Below are 22766 nucleotides of genomic sequence, written 5' to 3'. Positions count from 1 at the left end.
ATAGGTGCTTATGAAGACCAGAGGAGGGTTTCAGTTCTACTGGAACTGGGACAGGCAATTGTGCACTGCCTGATGTTTAAAGCAGAAACAGAATCCAGGTCCTCTGTAAGATCAGGAAGTGCTCTTAACCACTGAATCATCTCTTGAGTCATCAGACAGACATTTACAGGTGAAAAATATGATTAAATATATTTTATATATAATTAAATATATTTTGTCAATTCCTTTTTGTTCTACTTTCTTTAATACTATTGACTCATTTTCAAATATCTAACACTATTATATTCCTTAAAGGAGAACTCACAAATAAAACTATAACTCTATTTTGTGAGTAAATTGAAGACTGTGAATGAAGGTTCCAAACACATGTCCATGCTAAATGTTCTTATTTTTTTTTTAACTTTTAAATGAATTTTTCTTATAATCCATTATTTAAACAGAATAAAGGAGCCATTTTCACTATGTTTTTCTCTTTATTATGAGGGGAAGATAAAGTCTACCATCAGGTTCTGAAATAATTTTTGAGGGAGGGAGGGACCTGGGTGGGAGAGAGGACTAGAAGGGAGAAAGGGGAATATGATAAGATATTGGGTGGGAAATAGGACTGAAGCCCTGAGGGCCAAAAAGAATGGAAACAGGCAACTTCAGGAGGTAGTGTGGGGAAAATTTAAAAAGGTCGCCACAGCAGCGGGGCTCTGGAGGGGCTTCCACCACCGTGGTGGGTCCCACATTCGGGAAGAAAACCCTATGGTTCCAGCAGCCTGGGGGCCTTGGTGGCGGCAGGCCCCAGTAACACGAGGAAGTCCTTGGTTCCAAAAAGGTTTAGTGTCATGGTGGATGATAGATGGATCTAGGTGTACCCCCAAAAAACTCAGGGCAGTCCCGAGTTATATAGGGAGGGAGAAAGGGGGAGGATTGGGGGAGGATCTGGGGGAGGCATGTTTAATTTGCTCTGCCCTCTGGCCTTCATTAGTATGTAAATCCCTAGGGCCTGAGGCCTATAGCCTGGCCTATGTAATTCTATGGAGACCTGACTGCTTTTTCAGGATCCTGGGTTCCGGAGGGCGCTGAACTCCTGCCAGTTCTCATGCAGAATCCCACCCAGAATCTACAGAGTCTCGGGGTTCTAGGCACCTGTTCCACCATGATCCAGGATACCCTTACACAGTTCCACAAGGTAGGAGGTGGGGGACCCTCTAGAATGTACCAGAAATCTGGGAGGAGAGAGACGTTCAGTACTCAAAGGGAGGGACCTTAGGTGAAATGCCCAACAGTGGGGAGAGGAAATGTGTAGACTCCATCTCCAGTAGAAAGACAGGGCATCAAGTGAAGAGATGAGGTTTCCATCCCACAGTCAATAACTCTGACCTGAAATTGTTCCTGTCTAAACAAACTGCAGGGACAAAAATTGAGAAGAGACTGAGGGAAAGGAGGTCCAGTGATAAGCCCAAATTGGGATCCAGCTCAAGGGGAGGCTCCAAGGCCTGACACTATTACTGTTGCTTTGGTGTGCTTAGAAACAGGAGCCTAGCCTGGCTGCCCTTCAAGAGGCCCAACAAGCAGCTAAAAGAGTCAGATGCAGATACTTACACCCAACCAATGGACAGAAGCCAGGAACCCCTGTGGTTGAACTAGGAAAAGGCTGGAAGAGGATAAGGAGGAGGGCTACTCCATAGGAAGACCAGCAGTCTCAACTAACCTGGACCCCCGAGATCTCTCAGACACTGAGCCACAAACCAGGCAGCATACACCAGCTGATATGAGGCTCCCAACATATATACAGTAGAGGACTGCTTTGTCTGGCCCCAGAGAGAGAAGAAGCACCTAACCCTTGAAAGAATTGGGGCCCAGGGAGTACAGAGGTCTGGTGTGGTGTTGATGAGGGGGTGAGGACATCCTCTTACAGATGGGGAGGAGGTATGGGGTGAAGAACAGTCAGAGGGTGGACCAGGAGGGGAATAATGACTAGACTGTAAAAAAAAATTAAAGGATAATAATTTAAAAACTTAAAAATAATTTTTGAGTAGGAAATCTATCATTATAAATATTTTTGATAACACAAGTTTATGTTGCTGAGGATGTGGAGCAAGGAGAGCATGCCTCCAATGCTGATGGGAGTGTAGACTTGTACATCCACTTGGAAATCAATAGGACTGTTTCTCAGAAACTTGTGAACTGATCTACGTCAAGACCCAACTACACCACTCCTCAGCATATACTGGATGGACACTTCATTCTACCACAAGGACACTTGCTCAACTATGTTCATCCCACTTTCATTCATAATAGCCAGAAACTGAAAATAACCTAGATGTATTTCAACCACAGAATGAATAAAGAGTATGTGGTGCATTTATACAATGGTGTATTACTGAAATGTTGGAAAACAAAGGCATCATGAATATTTGGGATTACAAATAGCTTTACCACTTCCAAGATGTGATACAAAGCATGTACTCATATGCACACATATACTTGTATGTAACTGCAGTCTTTTCCTCCTGCCCTCTTTTTTTTCCAGAATAATTACTTTGAGACTGAATTATCATGAATTGCTTGGACCATAGGCTAGGGCTTTTTCCCCAACTAGGTCATAACTTAGTTACCCATTTATTCTAAGTTCTGCCACATTATTAGTTACCTCTTCTCAGGCTTATGTTACCATCTCCTCTAGAGTTCAAAGTGAATTTCTCTAGTCTGACTCTCCCAGAATTCTCTTTCTCTATTTCTCTCCTGGATATCCCACCTCCTATTTCTTGCCTCAACTCACTGGACATTGGCTTTTTGTTGACAAGTGTCACTTCCATACAGTAAATAATAGATTTTTCTCTACACATGTAGCCATGCAACATGCATATCCACCGTTTTTAAATCCTACCATTCATCATTAAGGGGAAATCTAACTTCTTGCAGTATATTTAAACTTTAAAGTGTATTTATTACATATATCACAAGAAGTAAGCCAATAATGGTCATTGGTTTGAAAGAGTGGGGAGAGGTTCAAAAAAACCCTCAAAAACAGTTATTGACAAAAGATATGAAAGAAAATGCTTCCTCATCTATCTAGAACGTAAAGGATAAAATGTTGAGGGAACCAATGAAGTGTTTCCTTAATGTACATCTCTTCTTCTGAAATTTGGGCAGCTCTCATCTCCACCATGTTACCGCTATTTGATATAACAATTTGTACAACCAAAGTTGATAGTATATCCACAGATCTACAGATGAGAAAGACTATGACAGATTTTATTCCTTTAATTGAGATATTTTAAAGTCATGTTATGAACTGAATGTAGAATTCACTAAAACTAACATAATTATTTTTAATTGTTTTAATTTTTTCTTTTTTATTGGTTATTTTATTTATTTACATTTCAAATGTTATTCTCCCTTCCCAGGTTCTCCTCTGCAAACCCCTTATCCCATCATTCTTCGCCCCTGCTTCTATGAGGGTGCTCCCCCACCCACCTACCCACTCCCACCTCACTGCTCAAGCATTCTTCTACATTGGGGCATCAAGTCTCCACAGGACCAAGGGCCTCCCCTCCCATTGATGCCAGCTAAGGCAATTCTCTGTTACATAAGCAGTTGGAGCCATGGGTCTCTCCAAAATTTTTCATATAACATTTTTTCATATACTTTATCCTTCCTTACCTCTCCCAAGTATGTAACATGTGTGGAGAAGGCTTTAGGAATTTTTAAGAACAATACTGAAAGAAAGAGAACATCGTATAAAGAATATTGCAACTGAGTCACTATTAGAACTGATAAATAGGTGGGGAAACTTGTAAATGTCTCATTTATTTCTTCATGTGAAAATGATAAGAGCCATACCTAAGCTTTACAAATACATGGCTTGGGCTGTGCCCAGAGCATTTCTATTTAACTATCACTAGGCCTACATCTGGAAGCTTCTAGCCTCCATCGGCTAACCTAGACCTAGTCTGTTTCAGCCTCCAAGACTTACTGCTGAGTAAAATCAACCTTTATACCTCTTTCTGAACTCTGGTTTACTGGTCAACTCAGCTATTCTGGCTCAAACTCCTCTTCAAGCTGCTTATTCAAATTGGCTCCTCTTGGCATCTGACCGAATTGTTCTGCTTGGAAAGACTGCCTTTGAACTCTACAAATTGAATTAAACAGACTTCATTGACTGCAACTGAACAGAACTGAATGGAACTAAATAAACTATATTCAACTACATTTAACAGGACTATACAGAACTCAACTGAACTCAACTCTACCAACCCTGCACTGCACTTAAGTAACCTCTCTTTCCTCTCTTTTCTTGTGAGAGTTGGGCACATTTCTAACTCATTCTGTCAAATCTTTCTCTGATTCATCACTTTGTCTCCTCCTCAATTAAATGTCATTCAGGGAGGATTAAAGGTATGTACTAAAGTTATGTCTGTATTTCAGCCAGAGGGATTAAAGGTAAGCACAAAAGGTGTATCTGTATTACAGCTAGATCACACAGACCTAGGTCTTTGGTTATGATGCTTTGCCAGAGTAGCCATGTTTCTGGACTAAAATTCTTTAGAAAATCACCATGGCCACTTACAGGCACTAACTTCTTTTTTATTATTTATTTTATTTTATTTTATTATTGTTTTCCCCAAGTACATCCATTACACAGTATCCTGTTCCTCCTCTTTATATATTCCTTCTTTTTCTCTCCCCTAGATTTATTCCTCCTCCATTTTTCTTCAAAAACAAGTAGGATTTCTATGGATATCAGCCAAACATGTAATAACAAGATAACTGAGACTAAACCCTTATATCAAGACTGAGTGAGACAACCCATTAGCAGAAATAGAATCTCCGGAGGAGGTTAAAAAAAAGAAGCCAGAAACACCCCACTTTTGCTGTTAGGAGACCCACAAAATCACCAATCTAAGAACCATAATATATACAGAGGTCCAAGTTCAGATTCATGCATGCTCCATGATTGTTGCTTTTTGTTTTTTGAGTTTTGGGTTTTTTTTTTTTTTGCGGGGGGTTGCTTGTTTGTTTGTTTTTGATTAACAATGCCTTAAGAAACTGTAAGAGAGGCTCCAGGGAAAAAGTCAGAAGCCTTTTACCTCAAGTGCATTTTGTTTTCTAGATTGTTCTAGGATGTGATTTTGTGCTTCCTATGACAAACACTTACATTCAATTTAGAAGATATATTTATTCTTGTTGGATATTAGAACATGAATGTAGAACCCAATATGGTGAAAGGATATGCTGAGTGCTGTCCCTAGTGTACTGTAAGTTTGAATATGGCCTTCTCCATTGATTTCAGGATTTCTCAGATATAAGCTATTGTACATGTCAGGTAATTGTGTTCAAATTGGTCTGTCCTGAGAAAGTACTGCTCTGCTAATATTTAGTATGTGCTTTTTGGCATTTATTTACATGTTTTTCTGATCATCTCTTGCAGATACAGATCTGCAGGAGTTGATGAAATTGACATATAAACACTAGGCCTATTTTACATCCAAGGAAAGTACAGATTTAATGCCATTTTATAATGCATTTTAGAGGTTCATAATCTTCTGCATAAAAATTTCAATATAGAGGAGGGAGAGGCTGGCAAGAATAGTTCCTAGCTGAGGAAATATTTGTAGTTGGTAGCAACTAGGCAAGTGAGAGTCTCTTTCCTTCTGGATTGACAATGGTGGGATACTCATGCCTAAACAGATTATCACTAATCTGTGTGCATATTAGTAGCACTAATTAGACCCATTAAATTATTTTTAAAAATTAAGAAGACATGAAGATGGAAGGATGATGTATTGGAAATGGTAAGAGTAGTTGGAGAAGGGAGTAGAAATGGATATGATCAAAATACACTAAATAAATATGTGTGAAATTCCCAAAAATAAATAAAATGTAATGACAGGAGGATTATACAAGTCTAGGGCAAACTAGTATACATGATGAGTACCAGACTTATAGACATATGGCCTCTATGAAGAAAGCCATACACTATGTGGAACAAAATCAAGGACACAAAATAAATACATTTACCATGTGATGGATCAGAAGACCCATCACTGTGAACATGTTCATTAGGACAGTTGTTTCTTATAGTAGTGCATCAAGAATGCTTACAGCATGCCATACCCAGTCCTCAATATATTTTTTGATACAGTGTCTCTCACTGAACCTGGCACTTGTTAGTTCTGGTATACTGGATGTCAAAAAAGCACCAAGGATCTTCCTGTCTCTATACATCACCCTGAAGCACACCATCTCTGGGATTGCAGCAAAAAGCTGAGGTTTCCAGCTTTTCACACAGGTGCTGAGGATCCAAACTGAGGGGCTCATGTCTATATGGTAAGTACTTGATCAACTCAGAAGTCTTACTAGCCCTGATTTCACACTCCTAATACCTACTTTGCCTTCAAACAGAAAACTATCATTAGCCAATTCCTTCAGTAAAGGACTAATAAAATATCAAACTAACTCCTGAATAAACAGTTTGGGTATGAGTTCCATCTTGTAGTGTGAGCCTTCCATCAAATATTAGTTGGTTACTCTCATAAGCTTTATGTAGATATAGTTTGACCTCTCCATGAAGTCAACTTCTTCAATGAATTGTGGAGGTATTGTCTTCAGACATGGGGCCTTATTGTCATTTTGTGGAAAGCAACCAATAGTCTTGCTGACAGCTTGAGTTATTTGGGAATTTCCATGGGACCTCTTGGCCAACAACTCAGCTAGATATAAACCAATCCTGAGACTGGAAACTTCATTTGGTGGCAAGAGATGTCCAGCTGGGGCTCTGTCTCTCCCATTTTCTAGAAATTTCATTTATATCACCTTCATAATATGTACATATTTTAGGAAGCTTTTACAGTATTAGGTTTCCACAATATCCTTCAAATGGTCTTTAATATTAGCTGTCTCTTTCCACATTCTCTCCATCATCCTTCTCTTCCAGCCCCCCTCCCAAAAATATTTTTAAAGTTTTTGAATTTTTAAAAGAATGTCTAAATAAGATTAAAACAAATACTTTATCCTCAGCTTTTAAATATAGTAGCCACTACTTAGGAGCAACAGAAGATAGCTATTGATAACTAGTGATTGGACCGGCAGCCCTATTTCATCTAGTTAAAATGTATCTAGAATAAGACTTTATATACAACTCTAAACTTTCACCAACTTGTACAGTTATTCAATTTTATACACTCAAAATATTGACTGCTAAATAAATGCCTCATAAGAAAGCAATTTTCTTCCTACCTTTATTTTCACTGCACAATAAAAGTAGTTATTTTACTGTATAAAGAGTGAATTAATTTGGCATGGAGTTAAAAAATTTAGGAGTGCCATCTGGTGGACACAATTACTGTGACTATAGCTGACTGTATGCCATATCTACACATTTCATACAAAAAAAAAATCCAATATGACCCTATTGTGAAATTTAGCTCTCAATATAATGTGATAAATGCATTTTCATTAAAGTATTATATCATTTAAAGTGAGTCAAGTTGCTTCATTCCGTCCTTTGCTCCTTCACTCTGTCATATGTTTATTACTAAATATATGTCTTATGTGGCTCACTTTTGCCACTTAACGCTATTCACTGGCATGAATTTTCAGTGATTTTAATTGGCTTCAGAGTATGGCAGACTCTGTCTTAGCCATATTCTTAACCAGAATGCCCATGTCATTATCCTTAAAAGGGAAGATCAACATAGTAGTATAAAAACTAATTTGTTCTTAACTATAAGAACAAATTAGTATTAGGTTAAATTATCAGTGTCACTACATGCTAAAAGTCAAATATTTTAGTGGAATCAGGTAACAGGGGTGACCATAATTGTTATGTTTGGATACCATAGACAAGATTTAACCACAACTATTATGAAAGCTCAATATTTTCCAAGAATACTGAAGTTATTGTCACCATGCATTTAAAAGATGAACATAAGAATTAGACCAATTCTAAAGAACACAAAGAGTAGATCTTAAAAATGACATAGAGATTCAATGAAAACATCTTTTTGATCATAAAGAAAACTTCACAAAAAAAAACGGTGCTATGATGTCACCTCACTGATTATTGATTTAGGAAGTATTCAAATAGGATTCACATATAATTATATAACGTATATGTAATAAATCTATGGCACTTGAGAGACAGAGTAAAGCCAATATCTGAGGCCATCCAGGCCTTCAGAGTCAGTCAGGGTTACAAAGAGAAACCCAGTCTACATATATTATATATATATGTATGTATGTATGTATGTATGTATGTATGTATGTATGATATATATATATGTGTGTGTATATATACACACATATATATATATAACATTAAGCATTAAATGAGAGTATCTAAAATATAACTCATTTTTTGTATACCTCTGAAGTTTTTACTTATTTGGAGATAGATTATGATTTTGAGTTTTTGGAGGTATTACTTATGTGAATAATCTTATAACATAGACAAGGGAAAATAAACCTTTCCTTAGGAATAATTATTTTCTACAGCATAATCATCTGATAATCTGTTGTTAAAAGTACTATTCTCAGAAAAAAAGACATGGATATGCATACACTTTAGGGATATCTTTAATATTTAAAGCACTAGCTGTCTCTTTTAGTGGGAACTTGTACCCTCTACTTGATATAGGTTCTGGGAAATGTGAAAGGATAGGTTTTAAATAATCACTTAATATACTTAGCTTCAGTCACAAAGTACAATGCTTTAATGTTGATTGACAGCACAATGCCCTGCTTTCATTTCTAAGGATTATTTTATACGTAGATTATAGAAATACAACATTCTTAGCATTTCATTCTCTTTTGTATTTATCAGTTTTGGTCTTCTTACAAGACAGCATATCAAAAGAAATTACTAAAATGTATCCTATCTTGACATTCAAAATTAACTTCTTAAAAGAAAAACCTTCCAAAAAATCTTTGGAAGGAAGCACACAAAATAGTATTTTTGCATAACTGTACTAGAAGCAGCAGGAACTATACCCTACATGGTTTTATAGAAAAGGGAAAGACTTTCATAAAAAAAGAGCTTTATTTTCTTCTATCTGTTCTAAGCTACACTAATATATAAGACAACAGCATCTCCACTGAAAGAGGGCATCATGCATATATCAACTTACAATGATTAATATAAAGTCATTTATAATGAAAACTATAAGTTATTCTTTCAAATAAATTTAAAGAGAAAGAAAGAGGTATAGCATAAGGTAGGTGTACTTCTCCATTGAAGGAATCCAAATATGGTTGCAAGCATATTAAAGTTATATGTTAAAAGTTAAAAGCTTAATATATGAACTCTTTGATAAATAGTATAATACTATTTGCATCCACCCAAGAGATATATTTGACTCTCTCTCTCTCTCTCTCTCTCTCTCTCTCTCTCTCTCTCTCTCTCTGTGTGTGTGTGTGTGTGTGTGTGTGTGTGTGTGTGTATAACTCTGAAAACTCAAAATTTCTCTTTGATTCTGTAGCCTTTACCATTTATGTGACACTTACAGAAACCCTTTCTGTACCACATACAGAGTATAACACATACAGAAACTCTTTCTGTAATCATCTATCCAGGGATTTCATTGGGTTACCTCCAATTTTGTTCCTTGCTAAATTCACGTTTTAATAATTCCCTCTGAGACTGATTAAATTATTGAGATATTTTACACAGACTTAACTGAAGGTAATTCACAGTAGAATACAAAAGTTTCATTCCACCTTTTGAGAATCATCTAGTTGCCCTACTATAATTAATAACTAATTGTGCCAAAGTAAATCAGTTTATTAAGTTTGAAAAATTATCTTCCCAATAACTAAATTGTACCTAGAAACAAGCAAAATCCCAGCTCGCATTAACTTTCACAAAATCACAAATTTATCTTTTGGGACTCTCTAACTAATGCACCTAAGTACAGAAGTGGAGTATTAGGTAAATCACCCATAGGGAATCACTATGTTTGTAAACCAGCAATATAAAATTGGCTTGAACATACTATATTGAGAAAGACTTTTTATTTAATTAGAAATATTTTTAAAAATAGTTTCAATAGATGGAAATAATTAATGGCAATGATAGAAAAGTATTACATAAGTTTTTGGATTGTTTCCAGTGTTCACTGCATTGAAAGTACAAATTTATATTGAATAAAATACTTCAGAAATCACCAATATTTTATGAGAATAAGAAATCTTAAAAGGATTAATGGAAGAAGAGGCTGTCTCAACACTGAGGTGAAATTCTCCTCAAAAGAAAGGCAATCAGAAAATATTCCCATCAATTTAACAAATTCTTAGGTTTAAAATGTGGACATGGTTATAGGAAATTTTAGAACTAAGCAAACTAAAATTGTTATATTGCAGCTGGGAATTTGAATCTTTGATGAGTGTTAAAATGTGTTCATTACTTTGTGCTTTAAGAAGTTCTATTTTTAAAATATGACGAACTCTATGCTTTTGTCACACAGAGATTACTATAACACGACTAACTATAAAGACAGAGTATTAAGTTAAACATCTATAGAGAAGCATGTACTGTAAATCATCAAAGCAGAATTGGCTTGAACATACTATATTGAGAAAGACTTCTCTTGTTTTAAGACTTCATATTTAATAAGAAATATTTGTATTAACACAATGTATGAAAAAAATCAATGGTAACAGTAGAAGAGTGTTATTTTTGGGTTTCCAAAATAGGTGTGTGTGTGTGTGTGTGTGTGTGTGTGTGTGTGTGTGTATGCATGTGTGTGTGTATCATACTAATTAAAGAGAAACAGTCTATTAATTTGAGAAAGAAGAGAGGTACATAGGAGGGTGTCTTAGGATTTCATTGCTGTGAAGAGATAACATGACCACAGCAACTCTTACAAAGATATACATTTAATTGGGTTGGCATACAGTTTTATCTGTTTAATCCATTATTATCATGGTAGGATACACAGCATTAGGTAGGCAGGCAGGCATGGTGCTGGAGAAGGAACTGAGAGTTCTACATCTTAATCTGCAGGAAGAAGAAAGAGACTGACTCACTGGGCATAGCTTGAGCATCGAAGACCCCAAAGTCTATCCTCACAGTAATGCATTACCTCCAATAAGGCCACACCTAATCCAACAAAGCCATGCCTTTTAATAGTGTCACTTCTTATGAGCCAAATATTCAAACACATGAGTCTATTCAAATCCTCCACATTCCAATCTCTGTCCCCCATAGACTTGTAGCTATATCATAATGCAGAAATGCATTCAGTCTAACTTCAAATGTAAAAGTTCAAACTTCAAATTCTTTTCTGAGATTTATGTACTCTCTTAACTCTAATTCCTTGTAAAATCAAAATGAAAAAGCAGATCACATACTTCTAACATACAGTCGTATAACATACAGGATATTCATTACCATTCCAAAAGGGAATATGGTGAGGAAATAGTGGACCAAAGTAAGACTGAACACCAGCGAAATCTCTCTCTCTCTCTCTCTCTCTCTCTCTCTCTCTCTCTCTCTCTCTCCAGCCTTTCTTGACAGGTATTCCACAACTCTGGCATCTCCAACAGTTTGGGGTCTCCAAGGTAACTTCAACTTCACAGCTTCATGCAATGGCCTCTTTGGGCCTCCAGGCACAGACAGCCCTGCCACACACCTGGTCTCAGCGACTTTCCTAAGTAACAGAGGGAGTTTCCATAACCTCTTTTGTTCTATCCTTATCTAATGCCATAACCACATGATTGAAGTTGCCAGGTTCTGCAGCTTGCTGGGATTGAAACATGGCCCCCTTGTTCAATTACATCTTCACCAGCTTTCTGTTTTCCATGGTTTCCTTCATTTAAACATGGCTTTCCTGGAACTTGCTCTGTAGAGCAGGCTGACCTTGAACTTAGAGATCTGCATGCCTTTATCTCCAGAGTGCTGGGGCTAAAGGTGTGTTCTACTATGCCTGGACAAAAACTATTTTTAAATTCCTTTTCACAAGGTGGAATTCCTCACACAAAGTTAGCTGGATGGGGGTCTTCCCCTGATGTCACCTCTACATTTATTTCATTTCTTAATATTTAGATCCTTGAACATAGGATTTAGCTCCATCCACTTTTTGGTATCCCTATTCTCATCAATCTGTACATTTTGTATTTTTTTCTTCCTCAACTTACTCCTTTTCATCAAAATGCACTTCATAAGAGTGAACAGTAGTAACCACACAATAAAGTCTATACTAGGCTGTTTTGAAATTTCCTTTGGTAATGCCATGAATCTAAATCTCTTCACTTTAGCCTCAGGCAATCTCTTTGGACAAGGTTCAAAAAGCAGCCACATTCTTTACCAAAATCTCACAAGAGTGATCTCTAGGCAACGTACTAAAATTCTATTCCTCTGAAGCCTCTTGAGCCAGTCACCAACAGTTCAAATCTCCCACAGTACCATTGTCTTCCATTAAGACAGATATATCTTAAAGTATGGTCTATTAAACAGAGACAAAGCATTTCAATGCTTTCTTATCCCAAAGTCCCCAAATGTACATTCCTCCAAACAAAAGAGTGGTCAGGCTTACCACAGTAAAACCCCAGTCCCTAATACATACTTCTGTCTTAGTTAGGATTTCATTGCTATGAAGAGACATCATAACAGCAACTCTTATAAATAAAAGGATTTAATTGGGACTGCCTCATAGTTTCATAAGTTTAGTACATTATTGTCATGGTAGGAAACATGACAGCATTTAGAAAGGCATGAGTCTATTGGGGTGGGGGAGGCATACCTATTCAAACCATTACAAAAGAATTGAAGAAAGGAAAGGAAAGGAAAGGGTAAATAATATTATAATTTCAAAAATTAAATATTATGAAAAAAGCATCATTATTAATTAAGTCTTATAAATTTACCTTGTATTTCTTCTTCACAGTTTTTGTTTTGTTTTGTTTTACCACACAGTAAGGAAAGTCATAACAATTTTACCATTATGACCAAATATGGCAAAATGACTTAATTCATTTTAAAAATATATAATAAGAAATTGTGGGCTGGAGAAATGACTCAGTAATTCAAGGCTAGGCTCACAACCAAAAATATAAGAAATTGTAGTATTTTAAGGAATATCTATGTATGGTAACAGACAAATAGGAAAACTGAAAATACACAAAAAATATAAACATAGATAAATTTTAGTATCTAAATGTTTGCCATTGAAAAAACATTTACTTCAGATATTCATAGAAATTATTTTACCAGATATTAATTTAAAATAACATTTACAAGATAAATTATAAACTAAAAAATAAGTTTTCTGGAAAGAAATAAGGAAAAAATCACAGAATGAGAAAAATCTGATAAGTTTTACAACCAAAGCAAGCCAAACTTTATAAAAGAATCTTAAATTTAACAATAAATAAAACCGGGCTGGAGAGATGGCTTAGTGGTTAAGAGCACTGACTGCTCTTACAGAGGTCCTGAGTTCAAATCCCAGCAACCACATGGTGGCTCACAACCATCCGTAATGAGATTGGATGCCCTCTTCTGGTGTGTCTGAAGACAGCTACAGTGTACTCATCAATAAAATAAATAAATAAATATTTAAAAAAAAAAAAAAAAAAAAAAAAAAAAAAAAAAACAATAAATAAAACCTGAATTTCGCATCTATTTGATAATATAAAAAGTACCATAAACTTCAAATATTTCATTTTGTTTTTTAAAATGAGGTTGAAAGTTGCCTCAGTGTGGTTAAGAGCACTTGTTGCTCTTGATGGAGACCTCAGATGTTCAACACCCACACTGGGTAGGTCACATATGCCTGTAGCTCTCATTCCAGGGGACCTGAATCCTCTTTTGGCCTCCATGGACACCTGAATGTACATAGCACACGCATACACACTAGGCACAAACATGTAAACAAACAAGTAAATAAATAAATAAAAATAAAGATAAGAAACTGAATATCATAATCAAGAATTTAAAAAAGGCTTATAGCTCAATATTAGAGTGTTTGCCAGTATGAACTAGCCTATATGCATTATGCCCACCTTGGAAGAAAATTAAGAATAGTAATGAGAATAACGACTTGCTCTGGTTGTCATGAATGAATTATATCTCATCTGTTATAAAACACAGAATTGCCTTGAATCTAATACTTTTTAAATTTACTGATAAAAATCAAAGTGCCAGCACTGAATAATATGATGTAAAAAAGTGATCTAAACTCAGTGGCATAGGACAATAATCATAGAAGTTGTTATATTTTTATTTTTTTAATATTATGTTATTTACTAAATGAAGGATGTGTTTTGTCTTAAGCATAGCATAGCTCATTCTTCCTAAAGTTTTGAATATATATTTTCATATAAGTTTCTTTATTTGACTATTTAACAACTTTAAGCACTGAAAACTCCTTTTTTTTTTTTTTTTTTTTTGAGACAGGGTTTCTCTGTGTAGTCCTGGCTTTCCTGGAACTCACTCTGTAGACCAGGCTGGCCTCGAACTCAGAAATCTGCCTGCCTCTGCCTCTCAAGTGCTGGGATTAAAGGCATGCGGCACCACTGCCCAGCCATTTAAATAATATTAACTTGGACAAAGAAGGCAACAATAGGGGTTCCTCTGGCCAAAGGGGGATCAGTTTTACCTATATTTGTTTAAGCCAAATTTGTAGTGCTTTTACTAGGTAAATCCTGACAGAACATCTGTATTAAGTAATAAAAGAAATTATAAGAAGAATGACAGCATGAGTTTATGTGATAGGAGGCAATAAAAATCTAATGTCACTTTTGTGATAGTCCCACAAAGGACGAAAGTAGTAAATCTACTCACCAGGGTATTTTAGGAAAATCCAAACTCATCAAAACTCTCTAAAATAGGTGGTCAATAATGTTCCACACTGAGAAGCCATTTCAAACTGACAGAATCTGAGAAGATATGACATTGGGATTCAATGTATATTTCTGATATAGATCCTTATTTCAAAAAAGTTGTTGGAAAAACTGGTCTAACAAATAAAGTGTCAGGATAGAAGTAATAACATTGATTTTAATGGTTACAAATCTAGTTCTTGAATTAAATGAGTTTGAACTCAGTCCACCCACATATAGGAAAATACTTTTTTATAAATTTATAATTTGAACAAAACAGAAAAATAGAAAATTTAAAAATTAAAACAAAATTAGACATGTCACAAATGCATAAAGCATATATAGATGGCTTTCTGTTAAAACCACTAAAATATATAATAAAAAATTTAAAATGAGCTGAATTTCACATACCACTAAGCCTGGTGGCCTGAGTTCAACCCATTGGTGGAAGGAGAAAACGAACTTCCAAAATGTCTCCCTTGGCCTCCATACATATGTCATGGAATGTGCATTCATATACATACACATTCAATGATACACTTAAATTATGTTCAATAAACATAATTTTTATTGAAAATGTTTTCTTCTCACACAATATATATTGATTACTATTTCCCTTCTCTCTGCTCCTCCTGGTTCCTCACCACCTCCTCTCCTATCGGAATCTACTCCTTTTCTGTCTCTCACTAGAAAAAAACAGGAATATAATATAATAAATATAATATAATATAATATAATATAATATAATATAATATAATATATAATATAATATATAATATAATATATAATAAATATAATAATACAGTAAAACAAAACACATCTGAATTGGATAAAACAAATAAATAGAAGGAAAAGAGCACAACAATCAGAAACACAGTAGTTCTCACTCTCAGGAAGCCAAAAAAGAACACTAAACTAGAAACCTTAATATATTACAGAGGACCTGGTTCATATTCATGTAGGTCTCAATCTCTGTGAGTCCATAAGAGTTTAGATCATGTTCATTTAGTATACCTAAACAAAAACAGTTATATCAATCAATAGAATCAAATTAAAGACACAAACATGACTTCATACATCTATGGACACATGATATTTGACATGAAAACCAGAAATACACACTGGAAAAAAGATGACAACTTCAACAAATGGTGTTTGACAAACTATACAACTGCATATAAAAGAACTCAAAAGAGATCCTTATGTATAACCTTACATAAAACTCAACTCAAAATGAATCATAAAACCAGATATACTAAAGCTGATAGAAGAAAAAGTGAATACATTGAAAATAAATGACAATAAAAAATGGAATGCATATCTTAACAGAAATCTCAGAAGAGGAAGCCCAAATAGCTGAGAAACATTTTTTTTAATGTTGAACTTCCTTAACTATAAGAGAAACACAGATCTAAACTGCTTTGAGATTTGATCTTACATCCATTAGATTGGCTAAGATCAATAAAACAAGTTACAGTACATTCTGGCAAGGATGTGGCAAGGATTGCTGATGATGCTGAAAACTTGCACTGCCACGACAGAAACAAGTGTAGAGATTCCTCAAGAAAACAGGAGTCAATCTACTTCAAGATCTAGCTATACCACATGAACTTTTATCATGAAGTGTTGTTGAACTTTGTCAAAGGCATTTTTTGCATATAATGAGATGATCCTGTGGTGTTTTCTTTCAATTTGTTTATATGGACATACCAATTTACCTTATGTACATAAATAAAAACTTTTCAATCCAATGTACTTACAAATCAAATTCTAGAATACCTTAAAAATATCATCCACCATGATCAAATAGGCTTCATCACAAATATGCAGGGATGGTTCAACAAGAGTAAATGATAAGTTTAAGTTGGTATGTAATTCTCCTTTATTATTGAGTCTGTTTTGTTTTGTGTGTCAAGATAGCTGTGGCCTCATAAAACAAACTGGGCAATGTTCCTTCTGTTGTGGAACATTCTGCTGTGAGTAGTATTGGCATTAATTCTTCTTTGAAAATCAGGTAGAATTATGGCCTAAAACCATCTGTCCTTGGGCTTTGTTTTGGTTGGAAAACTTAATGACAGCTTTTATTTTACTAGGTACAATAAGTCTGTATAAATTGCTATCTGATCTAGTTTTAGCTTTGTTATATGGAATATGTCAAGAAAATTATTCATTTCTTTTAGATTTCCCAATTTGTTGGAGTATTCATTTTTAAAATGTGCCCTCATGATTCTCTGGGTTACCCTGATGTCTGTTCTTATGCCCTCTTTTTCATTTCTAGTTTTCTACATTTCTTAATGTGGATAACCTCTTTCTCTTTCTTAGTTAATTTGGATTATAATTTGTTAATCTTATGGTTTTACTAAAAAAAAAAAATCCTCTTTGTTTCATTGGTTCTTTGTATTCTATTTTATTATTTTATTTTATTTTATTTTATTAGTCCTTAGTATGATTATTTTTTTGCACTCTAGTCCCTGTGGGTACAGTTCCTTTTATTTGATCTAGGGCTGTCAATTGTGCTGTTAAATTATCATATAAGCTATCATCCCCCCCCCTTTAAATTTAGTGCTGTGAGCTTTCCTTTAGAACTGCCTTCATTGTGTTTTACAAGTTTGGGTATTTTGTATATTCATCATCATTCAATTCTATAGAGTTTTTCATTTCTTGATTTATTTCTATCTTGACCCATATTTTATTTTTTTAATTATTCAGTTTAACTACGGCACATTGGCCCTCTCCTGGTTACCCCCTCCCACAATCCTTCCTTCCAATCCCCTACCCTTCTCTGAGCAGGTGGGGGCCCCAGTGGGTATCCTGCCACACACACCCCCACATCAAGTCGGTGAGGTTAGGCGCATCCTCTCCCACTGAGGGCAGACAAGGCAGCCCAGCTAGAAGAACATATCCCACTTACAGCTTTTGGGATAGCCCTGGCTCCAGTTGTTCAAGACCCACATGAAGACCAAGCTGTACATCTGCTACATATGTTCATGGAGGCCTTGATCCACTCCGTTTAAGCTCTTTGTTTGGTAGTTCAGTTTTCGAGAACCTTAAAGGTCCAGGTTAGTTGACTCTGTTGGTCTTCCTGTGAAGTTCCTATCCCCTTAGAGGTCACAATCCTTCCTTCTGTTCTTCCATAGAGTCCCCAAGCTCTATCCACTGTTTGGCTGTGGGTCTCTGCATCTGTCTGAGTCAGCTGCTGGGTGGAGGCTCTCAGAGGACAGACATACTAGACTCCTGTCTGCAAGCATAAGTGGTATCATTAATAGTGTCAGGGATTGGTGCTTGCCCATGGGATGGGTCTCAAGTTGGTCCAGTTATTGGTTGGCCATTCCCTTAGTCTCTGTTCCATTCCCTGTACATGCATTTCTTGTAGACAGGATACATTTGGGGTTGAACATTTTGTAGGTAGGTTGGTGTCCTTATCCCTCCATTGAGGTTCCTGCCTGGCTACACGAGGTGGCCTATTTAGGTTCACTTTTCCCAGTGCTGTGAGTCACAGCTCAGGACATCCCCATTGATTCTTGTGTACTTCCCTTATCCCAGCTCACTGTGTCTTTGTGTAGATGCCCCTTAGCTCTCCATCCCCATCAGTTGCAGATTTCCATTCATTCCCATGGCTATCTGGCCATCCCTCCTGTACCTCCTCACACCTGATGCTTCCCCTCCCCATTCCCTCTCTCACCCATTTCTATCCATCCATCTGCTCTTATGACTGTTTTATTTCTCCTTCTGAGTGAGATTCAACCATCCTTGCTTCCTTCTTGTTTAGCTTCTTTGGGTCTGTAAAAGGTAACGTGGTATATGTATTTTCTGATTAATATCTACTTAAAAGTGAGTACATACCATGCATGTCTTTTGCGGACTGGGTTACTTCACTCAGGATGATATACTCAAGTTTCATCCATTTGTCTGTAAAATTTATGATGTCTTGACTTTTAATAGCTGAATAGTATTCCATAGTGTAGATGTATCACATTCTCTTTGGCTTAGGGAACACTCCTCCAGTGCTGGTGTGAATGCAAACTTGTACAACCACTTTAGAAATCAATTGAGCATTTACTCAGAAAACTGGGAATAGTTCTATATCAAGGCCCAGATATACTACTCATGGGCATATACCAAAAGATGCTGCATCTCAAAAAGATATTTGCTCAATTATGTTCATAGCAGCTTTATTCATAATAGCCAGAAATGGGAAACAACCTAGATATCACTCAATTTAAAAACAGATAAAGAAAATGTGATATATCTACACAATGGAATACTATTCAGCTAATGAAAATTAATAAATCATGAATTTTGCAGACAAATGGATGGAACTTGAGAATATCATCCCGAGTGAAATAACCCAGTCATTCCCAAAGGAACAAGCATGGTATGTACTCACTTATAAGTAGATATTAGCCAGAAAATACAGGTACCATATTACACTACAAAGACACAAAGAAACCAAACAAGAAGGAAGGCCCAAATGAGAAAGCTTGAATCTTACTCAAGGGGGAAATAAAAGTCATAACTGGCAAATGAAGGGTGTTAACTGAGAGGAAGCGAAATGGGGAAGGGAATGGGCCATTCATGATCAGGTATGGGGAATAACAGGAGAGATGGCGAGATGGCCATGAAAATAAATGAAAATCTGCAACTGACATGGATAAGGAGGTGAGGGAGCATCTCGAAGATAAGACTGAGACCTGAGATAAGGAAGAAACCCAAGAACCAATGGGGTTTACCTTAGCTGTGACTTACAACACTGGGGATATGGAACCTGAAGAGGCCACCTCCTGTAGCCAGACAGGAACTCCAGTGGAGCAATAAAGACACCAACCCACCTACATAATTTTCAACGCGAAATTTATCCTTTCTACAAGTAACACAGGCATGAGGGAGGAAGCAGAGACTGAGGGAATGACCAACCAATAACTGGTCCAACTTGAGACCCATCCCATGGGCAAGCACTAATCCCTAAAACTATTAATAATACTCTGTTATGCTTGCAGACAGGAGCATGTCCTCTGAGAGGCTCCACCCACAAGTTGACACAGATACAGATATCCATAGACAAAAAGTGGATGGAGCTTGGGGACTTTTATGGAAGGAGGAAGGATTGTGGGCCTGAGGGGGATAGAAACTCCACAGGAAGACTAACAGAGTCAACTAACCCAGACCCTTGGGTTTCTCAGAGTCTGAACCGCAAACCAAAGAACATAAATGGGCTGAACCTAGCCCCCCGCCCCCGTCACATGTAGCAGATGTGCAGTTTGACCTTCATGAGGGTCTAGAACAATTGAAACAGGGGCTATCCCGAAAGGTGTTTCCTGTTTGTGGGATATGATCTACTAGCTGGGCAGCCAACCCTGGCCTCAGTGGGAAAAGAAGGCCCATTCTAGCTGAGACTTGTAGTGCCAGGGTTGGGGAGTAAACCCAGGGAGGCCCAACCCCATGAAGAGAAGAGGGGGTATGGGGGAATGATTGTAAAAGGGGGCCAGTGAGCAGGTTTTAAAGTAAGTAAAAAAAATTAAATTAAATTTTTTAAAAAGGGATGTGTCAAGAAAATAGACTATGCTGAAATAATAAATTAATTTAAGCATCCCTTTGGTGAATGCAACACTACATATCACAGAACAAATACATATAAATGAAACCGTACATTTATATTAATGACAATACAGCTTTTTAACACACTTAATAAAACTAAAGTAACATTATGCAATATTTAAATTCACAAAAAGAAAGTTAACAAGATCAAAAGAACTTCAGAAAGTAAAACAATTATAATTGTAATAATTGTAATAATATAATTATGAATTATATTATTTATATATACTATATGCATTTATTTTAGATATATTATAACTTTGAATATATTAGATCAAAATAAAACAAAAATAAAGTCATATAACAACTTGATGCATCATTGTAAGATAGATAAAAATGGATATGAAATTCAAAATGAACTTTACACTAAAACTATTGGCATGTCTAAGGGAGAAACTAAAATAAAAATGTTAGGCTATAATTAGAAGGTATACATATCTGCAGGCATTGAAATACTCAAATTATTATGAGAAAATGTTTTCTGTAATATCACAAAAATAATTATTAAAATTTAGAACAAAATGCAAAATTTTAATTTGGATATAAAATTTTGAAATAAGGAACAAAAATAGGAACTAATTAGACAACCATTAATGATAATGACCATCAAAATTTATTAGGACAATGATGGCTAGATAGGTTTTAATCAATTCAATGCATTTAAATATGGAAGTAATGAATTTAACTATACATTTTACAATTGTAATACCCAGCTATGACACTATGGAAGTTACACAGAAGAAACAATGAAAATGTATATTGACTTTTACATTTAGCTTAGAAAGATGTATAAATCACTAAAAATAAAATTAAATATCCAAAACTTGGAGATGCCTTTGATTGAACTATTCCATGAATGATTAATAGTGTTGGTTTTAGTTGACTTTGAAGTTTGGAGGAAAATGAAGGTCAATGCCAGGATATTGTTCTCAGCAATGTCTTCTTCAAAGCATTTTTTACCTCTGTGTTCCTTAAGCTATAAATCAGAGGATTCAACATTGGGATGATAAGTGTGTAGAACACAGAAACAATCTTGCTTTTCTCTGGTGAGGAGATGGACCCAGGCTGGGCATACATGAAGAACACAGTTCCATAGAATAAACTCACCACTGCTATATGAGAGCCACAGGTAGAGAAGGTCTTACTCCTGCCATGGGTGGAGGGAATCTTCAGGACAGTGGAAAGGATGTAACCATAGGAAATCAGAATGATGATTATGGTGGAGATAACAATGAGAGCGGAGAGAACAAACAGCACAATCTCATTCACAAAGGTGTCAACACAGGAGATCTTGATCAGAGCCTGGACATCACAGAAAAAGTGGTCCAGCCTGTTTTCTCCACAGAAACGCAAGCTGAAGGTGAATCCTGTTTGTATCATGGAGTTGATGCATCCACAGATATAGGAGCCAGCCACCAAACGAATACAGGCTGGCTGAGACATGTGGACTGTATACAGGAATGGGGAACAAATGGCTGAGAAGCGATCATATGCCATCACAGCCAGAAAGAAACCTTCTGTTCCACCAAAAAGAGCAAAGAAAAAGAACTGTGTTGCGCATTCATTGTATGAAATTTTCTTTTCCTTGGAGAAAAAAGTAGCTAGAGTTTTGGGTGCAATGACTGTGGAATAGCAGAGATCTAAAAAGGATAAATTTTGAAGAAAGAAATACATTGGTGTATGAAGTCTGGAGTCTACTTTAATGACAGTTAACATGCTGATGTTTCCCAATACAATGACCAGATAGATAAGCAAGAACAGTAAGAATAGGGGAACCCGTGCTTCTGGAGATGTCCAGAATCCCAGCAGAATAAAGTCTGTCAGCTCAGTATAGTTCCTGCTCTGCTCCGGTTTCATAACTGAGATCTATCTGAGAAAATAGATCACAGGTCAACTTGTGGTTCCTATTGAGGGAGGGGAAATGCTAATAATGTTAAATTAATGCTTTTTCAGGTTGTTTTCCCCCTTGGCTTAGCTAATGTACTGCAAAAATTAAGCCATTCGTTAGCTCTAAGATCAAAAGTCCCTACATAAAGTCAGGCATGTGAGTGAGAGACGCCTAAGAAAGTTTGAGATGCTTTACAAACTTTCACTGCATCAAAATCCATCTCTGTCCAATGGGAGATTCTAATACCTGCTGTATGAGGTTGTTGTGAGAATTACATGAGACACAGCATAAAGCAGTAGAATTTGTAGTGACCCAAACCTATAAAAAATTTAATAGTAGCCAATTGCTTAAACACATACACATACAATCCTTTGAAAATTAGAAATGAGAAATTGAGTGAAATTCCCCACCACAAAATGTAGTTATTTTGTTTCTTTTGAAATGGCATGACATCTGAAATGTAAATAAATAAAAT

General features: G+C 36.0%; 1 protein-coding gene across 1 annotated transcript; it reads right to left on the bottom strand.

The window, feature by feature from the left end:
- Nucleotides 1-21312: 21312 nt before the first annotated feature.
- LOC114637035 (olfactory receptor 12-like) lies at nt 21313-22260 on the bottom strand. The gene has a single exon (XM_028785167.1). The coding sequence runs from the start codon at nt 22258-22260 to the stop codon at nt 21313-21315; it is 948 nt and encodes a 315-aa protein (XP_028641000.1).
- Between the last annotated feature and the right edge of the window lie 506 nt (nt 22261-22766).

This window comes from Grammomys surdaster, unplaced genomic scaffold (genome assembly GCF_004785775.1).
Source record: "Grammomys surdaster isolate TR1022 unplaced genomic scaffold, NIH_TR_1.0 125125, whole genome shotgun sequence".
NCBI lineage: Eukaryota > Metazoa > Chordata > Mammalia > Rodentia > Muridae > Grammomys > Grammomys surdaster.
Note: the sequence above shows the minus strand (reverse complement) of the source record. Positions and strands in the feature narration are given on the sequence as shown.

Excerpts from the sequence above, each read along its gene's own strand:
- LOC114637035 (XM_028785167.1), bottom strand. The coding sequence starts at position 22,260 with ATGAAACCGGAGCAGAGCAGGAACTATACTGAGCTGACAGACTTTATT.